The sequence below is a fragment of the Cucumis melo genome, chromosome 2, assembly GCF_025177605.1.
Source record: "Cucumis melo cultivar AY chromosome 2, USDA_Cmelo_AY_1.0, whole genome shotgun sequence".
Classification (NCBI taxonomy): Eukaryota; Viridiplantae; Streptophyta; class Magnoliopsida; order Cucurbitales; family Cucurbitaceae; genus Cucumis; species Cucumis melo.
The window spans coordinates 13142144-13157978 of NC_066858.1; the positions used below are offsets into that span (position 1 = coordinate 13142144).

The 15835-nt window shown below is 34.0% G+C and overlaps 2 protein-coding genes across 2 annotated transcripts; one reads left to right on the forward strand and one right to left on the reverse strand.

Moving 5' to 3' along the window:
- The first annotated feature begins 227 nt into the window (after positions 1–227).
- Positions 228–4291, forward strand: LOC103487300 (preprotein translocase subunit SCY1, chloroplastic). Its single transcript, XM_017044312.2, has 8 exons — positions 228–549; positions 1551–1708; positions 1793–2178; positions 2718–3017; positions 3111–3200; positions 3435–3558; positions 3646–3809; positions 3917–4291. The coding sequence occupies exons 1-8, from the start codon at positions 359–361 to the stop codon at positions 4145–4147; spliced, it is 1644 nt and encodes a 547-aa protein (XP_016899801.2). The 5' UTR covers positions 228–358; the 3' UTR covers positions 4148–4291.
- A 40-nt stretch (positions 4292–4331) lies between these two features.
- LOC103487299 (cyclic nucleotide-gated ion channel 17) lies at positions 4332–11262 on the reverse strand. Its single transcript, XM_008445574.3, has 7 exons — positions 10678–11262; positions 9350–9929; positions 8115–8327; positions 7639–7940; positions 6812–6923; positions 6094–6330; positions 4332–5706 (listed from the first exon to the last, which is right to left on the reverse strand). Exons 1-7 carry the CDS (start codon positions 10710–10712, stop codon positions 4987–4989), a joined length of 2199 nt encoding a protein of 732 aa, XP_008443796.2. The 5' UTR covers positions 10713–11262; the 3' UTR covers positions 4332–4986.
- Between the last annotated feature and the right edge of the window lie 4573 nt (positions 11263–15835).

Below are 15835 nucleotides of genomic sequence, written 5' to 3' on the forward strand. Positions count from 1 at the left end.
TAATTTTGTTCTTGTCATTTTCAAACCAAACCTCTTTTTTTTATGTCCGTCCCATTTTATTTTGCTACGATTCTTCGCTCATTCTAACACCGTCGCATTCCCATTCCCAATCCCAATGATGTAGTTAAAACAAAACAGCCCCCAAGTAAGTACGAAAATTATCTTTGTTAACAACAATAGAAAATGAAAAAGAAACGTAATCCTACAAATCCAAATTCCAACAAAGAAATTCAATAAGGAAAAAGGAGAAAAAAATAATGGATAGGGTGAGGGAAGAATCGGCCACGCCTAATCCACCGAACATCACATAACGTTAGCCTTTCAGAAACTGAAACCGAAACCGAGGTGGGAGTAAATAATGTTGATAACATTCAGAGAAGCTGCTGCAGCTTCTTCTTCTTCGCCCCTTTGCTTCACTCTCTCCACTCAATCTCTTACCAATTCTAAGCGCTTTCCAAGACCTAGAATTTCACTCGCCCGTGCTTCCTTCTCTGTTCCGGGCAAGCCCAGTTCCATCAAATCCTGGAACCTTGGCCTCATTTCCAACAGGTGCTACTCCTCTATTTATCTTCTTTTTCTGCTCATTGCCCTTCAATTCCTTCAACTTATCTTTTAGCTTTGCTTTTTTGGGCTTTTCTCCATGTGGGTCCTTCTTCATGTATGTCTTATGGATGGTTCTTTGTTTTTCTGTACCTTTTGCTTCACCTATGGTGCAGTTGTTTGCCTGCAGCGTTATACATTTTTGTGTCATCTAAGATCTTCTTGTTTCTCTGTCACCGGAGAAGGGGATCCCCCTGAAGAATTCGGGATAATTGTTAGCCAATGATTCTTGAGCAAGGATCTGCTTTTGCTGTACTTAGGGATGTAGAAAGACTCATTTAGATGAGAATGTCTTTGGTAGATTGTGTTGAAGTTTAGTCAATATGCTACTAATTTTTTTAAAAAAAAACGTATCTTGGTTGATTTTTTTCATAGTAGTTGACACGGACACAGTTCACAATCATATGCTAAATGAAATCCATTGTACTTAGGAAGATCAGTTTGAGTTTGTGTTGTTGCGTCTGATTGGTTGTCAAGTCACTAAGTGGTGATCGTCTTTTCGGTAAACTTTCTTTTTGGCTGTGTTGGTCTTCCAGAATAGAGCGGGTTAGACCTATATTTGAACGCAGAAACCTAATGTTTGTAATGATCACGTGCTCTCTTACTGTAATCTAGAGCCAATTACTTTGACCTTTTGTTTGAAAAGTATATATACATATACTTAGCTAATTGGTGATGCTGATCGTCTACTGATAGATTCAAACGTACATTCATTTTGTGATTTATCTGCTATTAAGAAGAAATATGAAGGAATGCATGCATTTTTCAGTTGTTTTATTTCTACCTGCCTACCTGGGATTCAGCATTGGTTACTATACATTGGTTTGAAGGTCCATTCAACTTGGGAAATGAACTAAAACCGATATATTGTTTGTTAATGTCTCTGTTCTAGAACTGCCATAAATTGTGGTTGGTCTATAGTTGACATGATAATAGTTTCTCTTTCTCAGTTCTGAGAGCTCAGTTTTTGATCCCTTGGGCATCCGTCCTGATCTTTCTTCCGAATTAAGTAGTACATGGGAAAGTTTTCTTGGTTATTTTGGCCAAACATTTAACAGTGCTTCAAGCACAAAAAAAGATAAATCTCCATCAGCTCGTGGATTAGCAGGTTTTGTTTCTTGTTCTTAATGTCATAACAAGTACTGGATATAGATCCTGTAGTGGCATTACTGAAGTTAATTTGACTTTGCAGCTGCAATCGAGGACAGTTCCATTGACATAGGGGATTTCTTCAAAGGTCCGTTGCCTGGAAAATTTCTACAGCTCTTGGGCTATTTAGCCCTTTCAAGGCTTGGAATCTATATCCCTCTTGGTGGAGTGAACCGAGAGGCTTTTGTCGGGAACTTGGATCAGAACAGCTTATTGAGCACTTTAGATTCATTTTCTGGAGGAGGCATTGGTAGGCTGGGGATATGCTCCCTAGGCATTGTTCCCTTTATCAATGCACAAATTGTCTTCCAGCTTCTTGCTCAAATTTATCCAAAATTGCAAGACCTTCAGAAAAGAGAAGGCGAAGCTGGGCGAAAGAAAATTCTGCAATATACTCGATATGCCTCAGTTGGATTTGCAATCGTACAAGTAAGGAACTTGACAACTCAATATGACAGGGTTTAACAACTTCAGAAGGGGAAAAGGAAAACCGTAGAAACTGACCTTTTAACTCATTTGGGATTACATATTTTCAATCTTGAATTAAATGGACATTTTGTTTGAACTTTGAAGAAATTGCACTTTCGAAGAGTACAGACTAAAGTATTTTGAAGCTTTCAATACTCGAGTCTATTACAAAGTTCATTCAAAGATGCACATGGCACAAAGTTTCTTCTGGAAGGAATCGATATATAATTTTCTACTTTTAAATTTATTGAAAGCTGATTTCAGTATCCCTGTAGGGCACCCATTCAAACAACAGCAGATGCCAGCAAAAATGTGAAACAATTGCCAAATATATTCTGAACTGTGAAGGATCTTAGGCATTGAATATACAGTTCTTAATGTTCTTTTGTGTATCAAAATGTTTTCTTTCTAATGGATATTATATTCTACCTTTAAATGTACTTCAAATGTTTGTGAGCTTTTATTTTACTTCTTCAATTATGTTCTCATTTTCTTCACAGGCAATTGGCCAAGTTCTATACCTTCGCCCCTATGTTAATGATTTTAGTACAGAATGGGTGCTCTCTTCTGTTACTTTATTGACACTTGGCTCAGTCATAACAACGTACATAGGGGAACGGATCACAGACCTAAAGCTAGGAAATGGGACATCTCTTTTAATATTCACCAGCATCATCTCCTATTTACCGGCATCCTTTGGAAGGACCACTGCACAGGCATTCCAGGATGGTAATTATGTTGGATTGGTTGCTATCATGATCTCGTTCTTTCTATTGGTACTTGGAATTGTATATGTTCAGGTAAGTAATGGTTAATAAGTATATATCTTTTTCTTCATTGCACAAAATGTGTTATTTTATATGATTATGATTTATCTGAACCAAGGTTTTCAGGAAGCAGAAAGAAAAATCCCCCTCAATTATGCTTCAAGATACACAAGCAGAGGTGGAGGACTTCAGAAATCTGCTTACCTGCCCTTCAAGGTCTGTATTCCTATTCCGGCTTCTTCATTCTTATACATTGAATTAGTGACTAACTAGTTTATCAGTCAGTAGCGAACTTTAAAGTTTTTAACTTTAAAGAAGCTTAAACTTTAAAAGTCCTGGAGCACTTTAATGTTGTAACTGTGAATATTCATGTTCCCGGATTTCAGTTATAGTCTGTAATATGACCTTTATTAACCAACAAGGAATTTGTACTACCTTCATAATGCGCAGGTAAATAGTTCCGGTGTAATGCCAATCATCTTCTCGACATCAACGTTGGCCCTTCCAGGTACTCTTGCTCGCTTCACAGGGCTATCGGTCCTAAAGAAGGCTGCACTTGCTTTAAATCCAGGGGGTAAGATGTTTTGGTTCACAGCCCACTGAATTTGCTGCATTCCTATTTAGTTGGTACTAACGAAATTAACAAATGGGATTCTTCTAGGTTCGTTCTATCTGCCAACCAACATTCTTTTGATAGCCTTCTTCAACTATTACTACACATTTCTACAGTTGGATCCCGATGATGTGAGTGAGCAATTGAAGCGACAGGGTGCTTCAATTCCCCTCGTCCGCCCTGGAAAAAGTACAGCTTCATTTCTGAAAGCGGTAATAATGCAATTATTTTATGTTCTTGCTGCTGAATCTGTTATCACCTCGATTTGGCCAAAATGAAGTTCAGTTACTTAGATTGGTGTCTTGTTTAATGATTATAGGTTCTAAGCCGGATTTCAGTACTTGGTTCAGCCTTCTTGGCAATTCTTGCTGCTGGTCCTGCGGTGATTGAACAGACAACACACTTGACAGCATTTCGAGGATTCGCAGGAACCTCTGTTCTTATTCTTGTTGGTTGTGCAACGGACACTGCCAGAAAGGTACAAGCTGAGATAATCTCCCAGAAGTACAAGAATATAGAGTTCTATGACATTGATAGGTATAATCCTTGAAAGAGAGAATGTAATGAAACAAAACTGGTGCTAAACCTTCAGATTTGTATTTCATGGCACCATACTCGGTCAATAGAACACTTTTCTCTTTGCTTCCCCAAGAAACTTTCTATGAAAGATTTTATCACTCATTGCTTGCCATAATCATGTGATCCCCTAAATAATATATTAAAGAAGCTGGTAATACGGTAAAAATAGATTTTCTTTCTATAGTTTAGTTTAAACTAGATGATAAATTTGCAAGGTCAGTTCGACGTCAACAGGAGTGACCGAACTGGATTACTTTTACAAATTCTGGAATCCAAAGCACTCTTGCTACGCATATGTGCATTTTCAGCTAGATACTTTGTTGGACATCAAAACTAAGGATAATGGATAAGTCAGAAAATTCCAAAGGAAAGAAAAAATGACAAAGGTATGCAATTTGTCTCTAATCATAAAATATGAACAGAAGCTTCCTTGCCCAGCAGCAGCCCCACACCAGCATAGCTCTATTTCAGCACCGTCCAGTGAAAAATCAAGATATTGCATTCAATCAAAATCTAAATGAGGAACTGTGTACTGTCTGGTGAAGTATAAGTTGCAGCTACAATGGCAGCAGCACGTTTAACCATCCAACAAATTCTGTTACTGTCTATAAGAGTTGAACACAAAACCGACGTCGCATCCCTGGATCTTCTAAGGGTTGGATTAAAGCAAGTAATTTATAAACTATACATCAAGAGGAAAACGGCAGTAGGCCCCTGTAAGATCTGAAATACCAGATGACAGAAAAAAGGAAGCTCATCTGAAATGGATTTCACCCTTCCCAGAGACGTGTTTGAGACTACTGCTTACTGTTATCTATCTGGCTCAATGGAAAAGTCGGGTTCATCAGGCTTTTGTAATTTTGGCAAGTCATCTTTCATTCTCTGGGCGCCTCTCCTTGTGTTTGCAGCAAACCTTGAAGCCAGCAAGGTTACATCCAGATACATTTTAGACTGAGAAGGATTTGAAACAACAGAGAATTGTTCCTCTCCTTGGGTAGTTTCATCAGCCACTTGTTCTGATAAAGTAAATGATTCCTTCATTAAGAGGTCTTTTGCCATCATCCTTTTCTTATGGCGACGCCAAGCAGCCTGAATAAAGCAAGCTGCCCATGTTCTCCAATGATGAGAGTAGAAGCGGAATGTGTGCTGCAATTTTTTACTATGCAGACGTCTAAATTGGTTGGCCACAAATTTAAGATCTTCTGCCCGGAGTGCAAAAGCTTCAACTTCATTGAGTGCCTTCACTGTTCTAGTTGAGGAGGGCAAGTTGGTGGTGGATTTTGGATGCAAGGCCCAAGAAAGCAGTTCCTCCCCACAGAAGTCCCCGGGACGTAATGTTATGGAGTTGAAGAAACCAGAGCGGCCTCCATTTGTGGTAGAACTCTCCAATCTGCCTCGAATAATGAACAGCATCTCTGTTACCGGGTCACCCTCCCGTACAATATAAGTACCTTCAGTGCTCAAGGAGGAGACCAGGCGTTCACATATTGCATCAAGTAGCTGATCATCCATCTGCGCGAAGAAAGGAACCTGCAAAACAGGGGAAGAAGAATGCTTCAATCTGCTTAGTGAGTCAAGGGTGGCAACTCAATTGCTGAGTTTTAGAATATGACCACATCTACACAAGTAATCAAAATCAGGAAGAACTTTTTTGCAAAGTTGTAAAGAACTATTGGTGATAGTTTTGGCGGTCCACTTTAGGTGGTTAATTATTAGGAATAATAGTCTTCACATGCAGCAAAGACCTGCTTCCTTAATCTCATTGTTGTGTATCTACTGCCTATTTAATAGCAACACTAGCTATGGCCCTCATAATAAGAATGCCACTACTCAAAAAAATTTATCATGCATTTACTGTAAGCCAGATTATTGCGACTCAATATAAAAATAAAGAATAAGTATGCAAGAGAATCATACTCGTCGGACAAGATCTAGACATAAGTGGCACTGAATATCACGTCGAAGATCAGCAGGCAAGCTCTGCAAGATGGTTTCTTCATCAACTCCTCTGGTTGCCACCCACTTATATTGTACAAAACGTCGAACTCGTCGTTTCAAGTCTTCAGGGAGTTGACGATGTCTCATCCACTCTTCAGTATCTCTTCGCTTTAGTCTCCATTCTTCAAGCCTCACAGTAAGGGATTGCAGATACGTCTGCAGCAAATGGTAATGAATTTAATTAAATGAAAAGATAACGGAATGCAGATCATTTATACTAAGAAATTGCACGGAAACACCTTCATAAAAGAACCAAAAGATTTTATCCAAAAGATGTCACTACATAGACTACTCAGGATCAGGCAGATATTTGCACAAGTTGAGGAGGCCAGATCAAATTTTTAGTTTAAAAAAAAAACTTGTGAAACCGAATCATGTGCCTATTATGACAGTTAAACAGGAAGATCATCGCAGAACCAAACCAATTTCTTCCATCTAGTGAGACAAGTAATCAAATTGATTCTAGCCCTACGGAGGGTTTGTCAAGGAAAGACAATAAAGTTTACTTTTTTCCTACACCCTTTAATCAACTTAATGACCCAACATGAGTGGAACAAGCAAACACGACAAGGGCATCTCAATTTGCATGTTATGCATTCAATGAATAAAGAACAAAATTTATCCCCCAGTTTCTTACCTGCATATTCCCAATCAGATGGGCAAATAATACAAGGCCTAAGATGGCAATGAGCACAGCAAACAATGTCTCACCAATGAACGTCGTCGTTTCCAAGTTTTGTCCATATGAACTGAAAAAATAAGTAAGAAGTTATTAGTACTTTCAAGAAAAAATGAAGAATTAAAGAATCATCTATAATAGGACAAGAATGAGATCATACATCCGGTTGTACTAGTCTGCCAGGCATGCAAGCAATACAGAACCTATGATGAGCATTCTATACAGTTGCCTAAACAATTTAATAGCAAGTCCACGGCCATGGGTTTTCTTGTGTTGCAAAGTTAACAACAAAACTTTCAATTAGAAGAAAAGTCCATTCAAGATCAATTCATGAAGTCAAATTCATTCAGCAGAAAACAAATTCATTTGCATCTTGAGTAAATACCACTTTCCATAGTCCAACAGTGATTCATAGATCCTTTTGAGATCAGAAGTAAAATTGTTTACATACGTATGGATACTTGGCTAACTTTAAGTTCACTCTTAGATTACCAGAAATCTTTTTCAGGAAAGGGTGGGTTTTACAAGCAAGTTGAGAGGAAAATAACAAGGAGACATCATTTAAACCAATCTATGTTTTTCAAATTGCAGAGGTCTGAAAAGCATTATGAAGAATATTATTTATACTTCAAGCTTAGATCACTAAAAGACCAAGACAGGAGCAAGCTGTAACCTAGGGAGACAATTTCAAAGAGAATATCTATTGGTTCTACCTCCCAAGGGAAATAGCGTTTTTTAGCTGTTGCACACCAAGAAGTTGATAATAAAGAAAAAGAAAATCATACCTCAGGTTTTGCAAGCCCCACCACAAACAATAGAAGTACTTTTCAATAAAGTTTGAAGAGACAACATTCTTCGACATTGCATTCTCAAAAATGCCATACTTGAAATCTCCTCCATCAGTGCCACATTTTCCAAAAACAAGTGTACTGTTTGCCCATGTTTTGCGAGCATTACTGTTAAATGTATCGCAATCAAAAAAAGTTAGATTGCACTCTAGAGGATTATATTCCTTCTTCCTACAAAATGACTTCCAGCACGAAGTATATCTATCAACTGACAGCAAATACCATGTAGCACCTAGAACCTGCCAAAAAGAAAAATATATTACTGATTGGGAGTTCCCTCAAAAAATAGGAATATAACCAAAAATATGCCATGATTTCTTATTTGCTGCTGAAATCCTCTGCACAGATATTTAAGTATTTATGTCTCCCATCAGAGAGAGAGAGAGAGAGAGAGAGAGAGATGAGAGAGTTACATGGCTGGCCAACATATAAAGTAGAAGATTATAAGCAGCTCCTGCCCATGCTGTTTTTGTAACAACGCCATTTGCTTTGATGATTTCTGAACTAAGTGGGAAAATCAAATACAATCTTGGAATATATTGAAGAAGAACAATAAGCGCAAGTGCATTGTTTTTGTGATCAGTTAGACGACTTCTTGTTGCAGGTATGATGAACCAGATGACAAACTGCACGGAAGAGACAGTTATAAGTCTAGGTAAAAAACCTAATAATTAAACTACAAAATACAAAGGTTAAACTATCGCCGAATAATAATTGTTTCATTCTCAGTAACCAATGACACTACTTATTCTTCTACAGTTCTACTTCCCATGATAGATGTACACATCTGGAGTCTCATATATCATTTACTCCAATTTGGATATTTGTCACCAACTCATCCTTTCCTAATCTATAATCATGTCAAATTCATTTTTACTAATTCTTTGTTCTCTCAAATTTTTCACAAGACCAACTAACATCCAATATATGTTGAGTTTTAACCCAACACTCCAAAGATCTCTCTCAAACAGGCCTAATAGCCACCTACCATCCACTCTGCCAGACCACCACTGAGAAAGATCAGTCTTAGAAGAAGGTGATGCAATCACATATTACTAAATCTGTAGGGACCACCACAAAAAAAATTCCATTAACTTTTACAAATAAGCTAATTCTTTGGTGTAGTTCGGTGGCTGAGAAAATGATTTTCTAAACAAGCTCACTCACCCTTAAAACATAAAATCAATCTAGTCTTCAATGGACTAGATTGGAGCAAAAGATGTGCTAAAAGGCAGGTTGAGAAAGATGTGCTACTATTTTGTTACTGCTTAGACAAAAGTAGGTTATGGTTAACACGGATGGATAATTCTCACATCATACTCTTGCCTAAGAAAATGACAACTCTCTTGTCACCACAAGTAGATGGGTGATAATAAAAACAATCATGAGGCAAGTTCTACTGCTGAAATAATCTAACTCCTCGACTTACAACATTAAAGAACTGTTGGTGCTGAAATAATGAGGTAGGTTTCCTAATCTCCATTTAGAAGACTATTTGTCATCAAAATAAGGGTACCGTAAAGTTTTACAGAGTTCTTTCTGTCCCTAAATCTTTCTCAAGAAAGAAATAGAAAACACAATATGATGACTAAAGTTACAAAGAACGCCACATTTAAAGTTGAAGGTTGAGGAACAGAAGTTGACGCACCTGAGGGAGAGGCAGGGTGGCAATTAGATCGACAAAAAAATCAGATCTAATATACCTCTTTGCTATCATCTTTGGATCCATCACAAGCTCACCTCTCCCAAAAACACGAGAGCTAGGAGCAACGTAAGCTGTTCTGAATTTTATAATCATGTGCAAAAGGTAGAAAAAGTCTGCAACAGTCCGGAAACAGGTCACAACAATTCGCAATTTCCAGTCTGTCCTTACACATTGGGATACCCCATTCCCAATCAAAGCAGGCAAGTAAAGATATAGTGGATCAACAAAGAGAGCCAATAAGCACGAGCAAATGAACACCCGGTTCCATTTCAAAACAATTTTGCTACCAGGGTCTAGTATTCTTTTGCTCCATGGTTCATGGTCCTCTGGAAACACCTTGGACTTCTCCGTTTTAATTGTTTCTGTCAATTTACTTTTGCCTCCTCCTAGTCCATTGTCAGGTATTAAAAACGTTGACGTTGATGAGGGAATATAGTATTTTGACGGTGACTTCTCAAGTTGCACTGCTTCATTGCTGCTTCCAATGGCAGATTTCTTATGTTTTTTGTGATCAGAATAAAACCTATTTCGGGAATGAAAGTTGTAAACATAAAAGTTAATACATTAGTCTATAAATGCACTAGTTATGTAAATAGAGTTTCACTAACTATGGTACTTCATAAGCATGGAGCAATCATGCTGCAAAGAAACTAAAATGTCAACTTCAAGTATTATTCTTTCCCTGAACTCCCTATATTGATGTTAAGATAAGCAATGATATGAATAAAATCTGTAAATTCATTCCATTTGGTACAAGTAGTATCTAATTTTCCGTTGTGATACGGCGATGGAGTCTCTAAAAACACAAAGACAGACTAGGAGATTCTAATTGCATAAGAACATAGCATAGATCTCATCCCAACTTTACTTTGAGCATTAGTCCCTTTTTCATACGTTCAATCAAAAATTATGTTTCTTTTTCAAAAAAAAAAATGCATAGGAACGTGTAATTATCACAGTTTCAGAGCTAATCCACATAAATAAAGACAAAGCAAGTTGAAGTAGGCAACGTTTACAACTCTCACTCAACTGAACTAAGAAAGTAAGTAGGGAACTAGTGTTACAGGCCAGACAATTTTACAGAGTTCAATATAACAAAAACTTAAAATTTCACCACATTTTCTCAATAACAAAGCCAAGCATACCCAAAAAAAAAAAAAAAGTAAAGATTTTCATTGCATCCAATCGATTCACAGAATCAACCCACCAATTACAACGCTTTGAAATTAAATAAACTACATTCTTAGAAGCAAAGGAAGAAGAAAAATCACCTAACAAGCTTTTCCTTCTTCAATTCCATGCCCATAAACAGAAGAAAGAAGCTGAAAAGTAAAATCCTCAATGACCCATCAAAAAAGCAGCAAAATGGAGTTAGATAGAATAATCCTCCAATTCCAGAGCAGGTGGAGGAAAATGAAAAGGAGACAGAAAGACAGGAAGAAGAGAGAAGATCTGGGTTGTGTTGGGTATTGAGGTAATCAGTGATTGAACAAGGAATTGAAGTTGTTTGGTGAGAAGAGAGGAAAAAGAAAAAAGAAAAAAGAAAAAAAAAAAGAAAGAAAGAAAGAAAGAAAGATGAAATTTTTAGTAAAGCCAACCAAAGTGGAACCGAACCATTCAATAATGTATTACCAAAACACCACGTGACTGGACCTCCATTCTCTGTAGAAGAGAATGGCACCGCACCGCCTCCTGTTCAAACCTTCACAGTGATTTTGGACTTTTATGAACTCCCACTTTCCCTTCACTTCAGTCTTCACTCTTTACTCATTTCATTCAACTTCTAGCACACCTAATTGTCCTTCACTACTTTTTCTTTTTTTTTTTAAACCAAACAATACTCCACTCAGTCCTTTTCTTTTTCCTTTTGCTCTTTTGTACATTCATACACAGCTTCATCTTGATCTTTATACATTACTCTGCGTTTCTTAAAAATACATTAGAGTATTTTATAATGTAATTTTAAGAGTTTAATTAAACATAAGTAAGTCAATTTAAAAAAAAAAAAAAAAAAAAAAAAAAAGTATTTCACAATTACTAACTAAATATTTGTCAGGTAGACCCTTAAACATATTCACTTTAAACTTTACAACTCAATTGGGTATCTCAAACATCGATTAATGAATATGAGTGGGAAATTGGATACTTCTATTTAAAGCATAATCCGAATCATTTACAAATAGAGTTACTCAACTTTTTTGGTGGAAGATGCAAATGGGACTCTTCGTTAAGTGGAGAATCGGGGAGGGAGTAGTATAAATAGAATTTTGTTAGCTAAAATTTTCTTTAGTCATATGTAAGCTTTTTATTTATTATATAATAAAATTATTTTCTAATATAATAAAATGAACCAAAATATAAATATCATATTTAAATTTCAAATTTTACTATTTAATTGATGAAGTTTAATAAGATAACTGGTGTGAATGAAATATTTTTAATTAGACTATGTATATTAATAATTTAACTGATAATTATGTTTTTTTTTTCTTTTGACTAAAAACTTAAGTACCTTTTCTTTAAATTAAAATTAAAATTATCTGTACTATAAAAGAAGAGTAATAAAAAGACATATCAAAATTAAAATTGAAAAAAAAAAAAAAGGTTAAATCTTTGTTGGTTTGTCATGTGGGTTTTGGTTTTGTTCTCTCAATCAACATGTTCTCACCAAACAAACATTCTATATTTGTCAAATCATTATCTCATATTCTTCGGTCTTGCTTCCCTATTTTTAATTTGATGACCCACACAAATAATTAACAACAATTGTTTTTATTAATTAACAAATGTTTTCTTCTTCTTCCTTTTTTTTCTTTTTTTTTTTTTTTAGATTAATGTAGATTGAGAATGTATTAAATGTAACTTAATCTATGTACTAAAAATTTTGGCTGCAATAATAATGATATATATGTCATCACACCATATTAATATAATATGTACTAAGTTCAGATCTTGATGTGTATTATTTATTTATAATAATAATAATAATGATCATAATAATGTATTATGTAGTTGTTGGCTTTTGGAGTTATTTTGCATCCTATCATTAAATTAAAGCTACATCCAAAGTGGCATTCAATTTGAAAGTGGATTGTGGCCAAACACTTTTTTCTCTTTTCCCCTTAATTTTTGTGTTTCTTTTTCACTTTTTTTCTTATAACGTGGAATTTGTCTCCTCCACTTCATTTTCATTTTCATTTTGTGGTTTTGTTTTGGAATGAGTCAAAGTGAGACCCCAACCCCTATCCTCTTCAAAATCTCTGGATTGCACTCAACAATATTACCAAAAACTGCACAACCGACTTCCCAATAAGTTGTTCTCTACTCAATCCTGCCATTGAAATTCTCCGTTCGCACTATTCTCGTTAAAGGGTTGTACTCTCGTATAAGTAATGAAAGCTCTATGAATAAATACTTTTGCAGTTGTGAATTAATCAATGGTTCTCGCTAGCTCTTCCATCTGCAGTCTTCAACTCATTCTCTGAGAACAAGTAAGTTGTTGAGCTGTTGTTCAAAGGAGATTTTGATTGATCGAAGAAAAGAAGAGCGTGTCAGAAAAGGAAGATAGGCTTTTCTTCCAAATAGTAGGTTGTAATCGCATCTTCTTATTACTTCCACACATTTTTTTATCATAGGCTTTCTTCCGTGTAAAACAAATAAGTTGATATTAGAAACATCTAAGTCATTTATAGAGACTCTTCTCTTTTGCAGACCTTAAACGTAAATGGTAAAAAAGCTTAGATGATAACTACTAAATTTGACATCGTCTTAAATGATAAAATTATTAAAAAATATATTTATAAATATAACAAAATATCTCACCATTTAATAATTAGCGATAGATTAGATAGACAAATGTTGTAATTTAAATTTTTTTGAAAATGTTCATGGGTTTTCTAGACACAAGATTTTGAAAGATCTATTAACGTATAATTGAAGTAATTGATTATTTAAAAATAATTTATTTGCAATCAATTAAATACAAAATTAAAAGAAAAATTTTCATGAATATAACAAACTACGTGTAACAAAAATCATGAAATTAGCCATTTTTAATATTTCAAGTTTGTCCTTCCTCTTTTTTCTTCTATTCGCTGCAATTTATTTTTATAGTTTTTCTTCTTTTCCTCCTTTTTTTCCCAAAATGTTATAATTTGATTGTTCTTCTTGTTACAAAAAATAGTCAAATCTAAAGGGTCGTATATAAAAAAAAAATCTTGAAAAAAATCGTTTAAATCGAGATAGCCAAATTTAAACGATCGTGTAAAAGAAATAAAATATTGTCTAGCAAAAGAATTAAAAAAAAAAAAAATCGTTTAACTAAATCTAAACGATCTTGTAGCAAAGAATCTTTAAAAAATAAACGATGATGTAAACAAAATCTAAATGATCGTGTAATAAAATTAAACAATTCTGTAACCAAATTAAACGATAGAATTAAAAAAAAATCGTTATATTTAACTATCCAAATCTAAACGACCAAATCTAAACGAGTACTAAACAATATCCAAATCTAAACGATCGTGTACCAAATATATTATACGTTGTTGACCACCTGGTTAATAATGCATTTTTTGTATTTTTTATTATGGGTCTTGGACTTTTTTCATTTTTGGAATTGTTTTATAAAGTGTAAATATTTTGTCACTTTATTATATTTTTGAAAACCCCACGGATTAAAAACTCAAGGATATATTAAAAACAATAGGTTGAAATATTAAGCACCAAATAAATACTTTTAGAAATTCAAAGTATCATTTCACTATATTTTGGGAAGATTAAAACAAATGCCAAAGGGTTGCAATGAATTGATTCTAATGCATGTGAATCTTTTCCAAAAGGAAGTTACTTTTGATCTACGATGTCCTTTTTGTCCTAATGATTTCCAGATGATTGTGCATGTGTTGTTGAAATTGCAACTTGGCAAAGGACTTATAGCATTTTTTTTCTTTTTTGAGATATAAAAGAGTTAAACCGCAAATTTAGTTTGAGTTCGATTTAGGTCTTGTTTGTCAATTTTATAGTGAAAATTGGTGTAATCATACTAGAATTCTATTATGAATCGATTGCAATGAGTTCTAATCTTAACAGTAAAGGTATATTTTACCTTTATCTTTTACTAATTAAGTTTAACGGTAGCAGTAAAGGTAAATCATTCATAATTCTCGTAAAGTTAAAGTAACAACCTTATTGTAATTTTTAAGCATAATTGTATTGAACACTCTCTATTCCTCAATCAAATTGCAAGCTTTGATTACATATTTGGAGGTGGATCATTGTCCATTGTGATTATGAAAACACAAATAAACAACAAACGTAATCAATCGGAACCTACTTTTTAAATTATCATTGATTGATTACATATTATATATGAGGTAAATATGATCTTAGTCTATATAGATTACAATTAGAATTTAGTTCATATAACTCGAAGTTATTTATGAGATGAAATCAAATTGTATGAACTAAATTCTAACCCATTTTTCTTCGACACAATGTTTATTAAATTAAGGGTTGGACTCAACTTATGGCTAGTTTGATTGTGTATATATTATTTTGAATAAAAATATTCTTCAATCTATAAGCTTTTTCTAAATAATACACTTTTAGTTTTGAAATTTGAATTTTGGTTACCCTTTTTTTATGAATAACTTATAATCTTAGTTTTTCACTAAATACTCATTTTTTTCTTTTTTCAGTGTTGTTTGCATAAGATTCATATAAATGTGCTTCATGGAGTTGAACTCGTGTTTATGTCGAGTTTTCATAGGTCTTAAATGGTTTTGAGCTTGGTTGATTCATGGATTTGCCTAATCAATTGGGTTTTAAAACTGGTTGTCTTCTAACCAAATTAAGCCTATTTGTAGACTCAATCGAACCTAGACCCAAATCTTAATATTTTAATTGGATCAATTTATTTTAACTAATCTAACAATCATTATAATAGAGATCTACCAACTCGTGGCATCATTGATATCTTTCAACTTATGTCTTTAATTTTGAAATTTATTCATTCCAAATTAAACTATTTGTAATATTTCACTAAGTTGAGAAATGATATGACAATGTGTGATTGATCCAAAATCACTCCTTCTATAATCGTTCATTTCTATTAATTAATTTAAAATAATTACAAATAACTAAATTTCATTATGGTGTAAAACTAATTTTGAAATTGAACTTCATAATTATTTTAAATTAGTTAATGGACAAATTAATGTCAAATATTTAAATGGAATCTTTAAAAATATAAACCTTAAAGTTTAAATTAATGTAAATAGTAAAATTATAATATTTGAAAATTTAAGAACTAACCTAAAATTAAATTCAAAACTTAAAAAGATTAAAAATATATCATTTTAGGTTTTATAAACGAAATGAAACTAAATTCGAAACTTAAATATCAAAAATATTATTTTCAGAATATTT

Excerpts from the sequence above, each read along its gene's own strand:
- LOC103487300 (XM_017044312.2), top strand. The coding sequence starts at position 359 with ATGTTGATAACATTCAGAGAAGCTGCTGCAGCTTCTTCTTCTTCGCCC. Across the intron at positions 2,179-2,717 it reads TTGGATTTGCAATCGTACAA|GCAATTGGCCAAGTTCTATA; the intron begins GTAAGGAACTTG and ends TTTTCTTCACAG. Across the intron at positions 3,018-3,110 it reads TTGGAATTGTATATGTTCAG|GAAGCAGAAAGAAAAATCCC; the intron begins GTAAGTAATGGT and ends CAAGGTTTTCAG.
- LOC103487299 (XM_008445574.3), bottom strand. The coding sequence starts at position 10,712 with ATGGGCATGGAATTGAAGAAGGAAAAGCTTGTTAG. Across the intron at positions 8,328-9,349 it reads CCACCCTGCCTCTCCCTCAG|TTTGTCATCTGGTTCATCAT; the intron begins GTGCGTCAACTT and ends TCTTCCGTGCAG. Across the intron at positions 5,707-6,093 it reads GTCTAGATCTTGTCCGACGA|GTTCCTTTCTTCGCGCAGAT; the intron begins GTATGATTCTCT and ends CCTGTTTTGCAG.